This window comes from Kryptolebias marmoratus, linkage group LG3 (genome assembly GCF_001649575.2).
Source record: "Kryptolebias marmoratus isolate JLee-2015 linkage group LG3, ASM164957v2, whole genome shotgun sequence".
Taxonomy (NCBI): Eukaryota; Metazoa; Chordata; class Actinopteri; order Cyprinodontiformes; family Rivulidae; genus Kryptolebias; species Kryptolebias marmoratus.
The window spans coordinates 29,737,391-29,740,032 of NC_051432.1; the positions used below are offsets into that span (position 1 = coordinate 29,737,391).

The following is a 2,642-nucleotide window of genomic DNA, read 5'->3' on the forward strand; positions in this document are numbered from 1 at the left end:
GCTCACTCCCTGCAGCAGATCCACAGGAACCGTCCCGCTCACTCCCTCAGATCTGGTTCTGCTCAGAGATGATGGAGGTGTGTTTGTGCGAGCTCTAATGGTCTCTGAGATTGTTTAACAGCTTTGGTGTTTCTCTTGTTTACATCTGCAGCGAGGTGGAAATCCCACTGCTCGTTTTCTGCGCTCGATCCAGACAGAACCAGACCCCAGTCAGGCTGGACCCAAAGGTCCAACAGAAACGGGTCGTCGAGTTTTAGAGTCAGGTTCCAAGTGATCTGCCCGGCTAGCAAGAACAAACTGGGTCTGAGACGCTGATGTAGTCACAGAGCTGAGGATGTGTGAAGTGAGGGGGCGGAGCCTGCAACAGCCTGTCTTTAGGCTCCTCAATTCAGAGAACCGATGATAAAACGATGATGAGGAGGAAGTTTATCCACAAGAAACTGAAATAAATAAACACTTACTTATATTTTCATAACATAGATGTTAACATAATCAGCGATAATCAGCGTTATAATCCACAAACCGTTTCAGTTTATTCCTTCAGGGTTCAGCTACGGCAGCCCTGCTGGGACAAACAGATTTATTATAACGTCTTCCAGTCAACATGAAAAACATTCAGGAGAAACGAGATTATTAAAACTTTCTGGCTGTGGTCAGCTGCTCTTCATCCCAGCAGCCTCTTCCTCTTCCTCTTCCTCGTCCTTCTTCTGTGTTTTTCTGGACATTATTGTCCCAGAAAAGACAAACCTTCATCTTTATGAAGCGTCAGGACGTCTCTCTGGAGCCGTGGAGGTTCCTTCTTTGGTTTGAACTCCTCCTCCTCCTCTTCCTCTCCTCCTCCTCCTGCTCCTCTTCCTCTCCTCCTCCTCCTCCTCCTCCTCCTCCTCCTCCTCAGAGACGCCATGGTGATGCTGGCAGCGTGGGCAGCTCTGGGTTCTTCACACGGTTTTGTTTGAGTGTTATTATGGGATGTTAGAACACCGTGCAGCAGAACTCGTACACAGGTAACATTTATTCATTTAAATGTAGAAATATATTATGGGATGTCAGGAGAACCCAGAGCAGCTGATCAGGTTTTTCAGAAGGACTCCCTGCTCCTCCTCCTCTTTGAGGTTCTCTGAGGTTGATGAACATCTCCTCCGATGAGGAGATGTTCCTTAAAGCTGCTGTTTGTCTCCTGACAGCTTTCTGGCTCCGTTTGGGACGTTTAATGTCCACGTTTAGTTATTTCCTGCCCTTCGTGGTAAATGTGTGTTAGCAAAATATCTCATGATTTTAATGAAACTACTCATTGGATGAATCAACCTGATTGAAGATGGCCGCCATACTTCAGTCATGTTTGCAGATATGAACCTGAACACAAACTGTCCTTCAGGGCTGCCGTAGTTTTCTGTGGATCATCTCTGTAATCTGCTCGTTCACAGATTACAGGACAGCTCAGTCGGCAGGGAAAGACTTCTTCTGCTCCAGTTTGGAGTGTTTCCTGCTTCAGTTTGGTCACTTTACGACTCGGATGCGTGGAAGACGAGAACATAAGTCTCAGAGTTTGTTTCCTGATGGCTCTGCAGGCTCAGATCGCCTTCCTGCAGGGGGAACGGCGAGGACAGGAGAACCTGAAGAAGGACCTGGTGAGACGGATCAAGATGCTGGAGTACGCCCTGAAACAGGAGAGGTGAGACCACACCCCCAGCCTCTGATTGGTTAATCTAACACCAGTCTTATTCAGACGTTCCGAACAGGAAGAACATTGGTTCAAGCTGATCACCTGTTCCATGTTTCTCCTCAGAGCCAAATATCACAAACTGAAATACGGGACAGAGCTGAACCAGGGAGAAATCAAACCTCCGACCTATGATTCAGGTGAGAAAATGTCTGTTACTGTGCTCTTCTTCTTCTTCTCGTTTTCACCCGTGGTCCTCTCAGCTTCATGACTGAACTCCATCCTGGAAACAGATCTTCTGCTTTTCTTCATTGGATAAACTCAACATCAGGACCAGGTTCTTCCCAGTACCAGGCCGGGCGCTGACACATTTATATGAAGGGTTTTCACAGTGCAGCAAGTCTTAAATCTGTAATTTATTATTATTTTTAAAGGTTTGTTGAACAAGAAGAGAGGAAATCAGTTTCTGTCTCACTGAACAACATCTGAGCTCCTCTTTCTGCTCAACTTCTTCTGCTCTGGTTCTGAGAGAAAACTGTCGCCTCCTGGTGGACGAACACCAGGACCACCAGGATGGATGGATGGTTGCCTGGTTGGATGGAAGGAAGGATGGATGACTGGTTGGATGGATGGATGGATGGATGGATGGATGGATGGTTGGATGACTGGATGGATGGATGGTTGGATGGATGGATGGATTAATGGATAGATGACTGGATGGATGGTTGGTTGGATGGATGGATGGTTGGTTGGTTGGATGGATGGTTGGTTGGTTGGATGGATGGATGGATGGATGGATAGATGGATGGTTGGATGACTGGATGGATGGTTGGTTGGATGGATGGTTGGTTGGATGGATGGTTGGATGGATGGATGGTTGGATGACTGGATGGATGGTTGGATGGATGGATGGATAGATGGTTGGATGACTGGATGGATAGATGGATGGATAGATGGTTGGATGGATGGATGGATTAATGGA

At 47.0% G+C, this 2,642-nt stretch overlaps 1 protein-coding gene across 1 annotated transcript in view; it reads left to right on the forward strand.

Annotated features, from left to right (window-relative positions):
* The first annotated feature begins 1,082 nt into the window (after window positions 1–1,082).
* Window positions 1,083–2,642, forward strand: part of LOC108251774 (striatin) — an 18,781-nt gene continuing 17,221 nt past the window's right edge. The window contains exons 1-2 of the mRNA XM_037975005.1: window positions 1,083–1,672; window positions 1,787–1,860. Coding sequence (XP_037830933.1) covers window positions 1,557–1,672; window positions 1,787–1,860 — 190 coding nt within the window. The 5' untranslated portion in view covers window positions 1,083–1,556. The remainder of the gene's footprint in view (window positions 1,673–1,786; window positions 1,861–2,642) is intronic.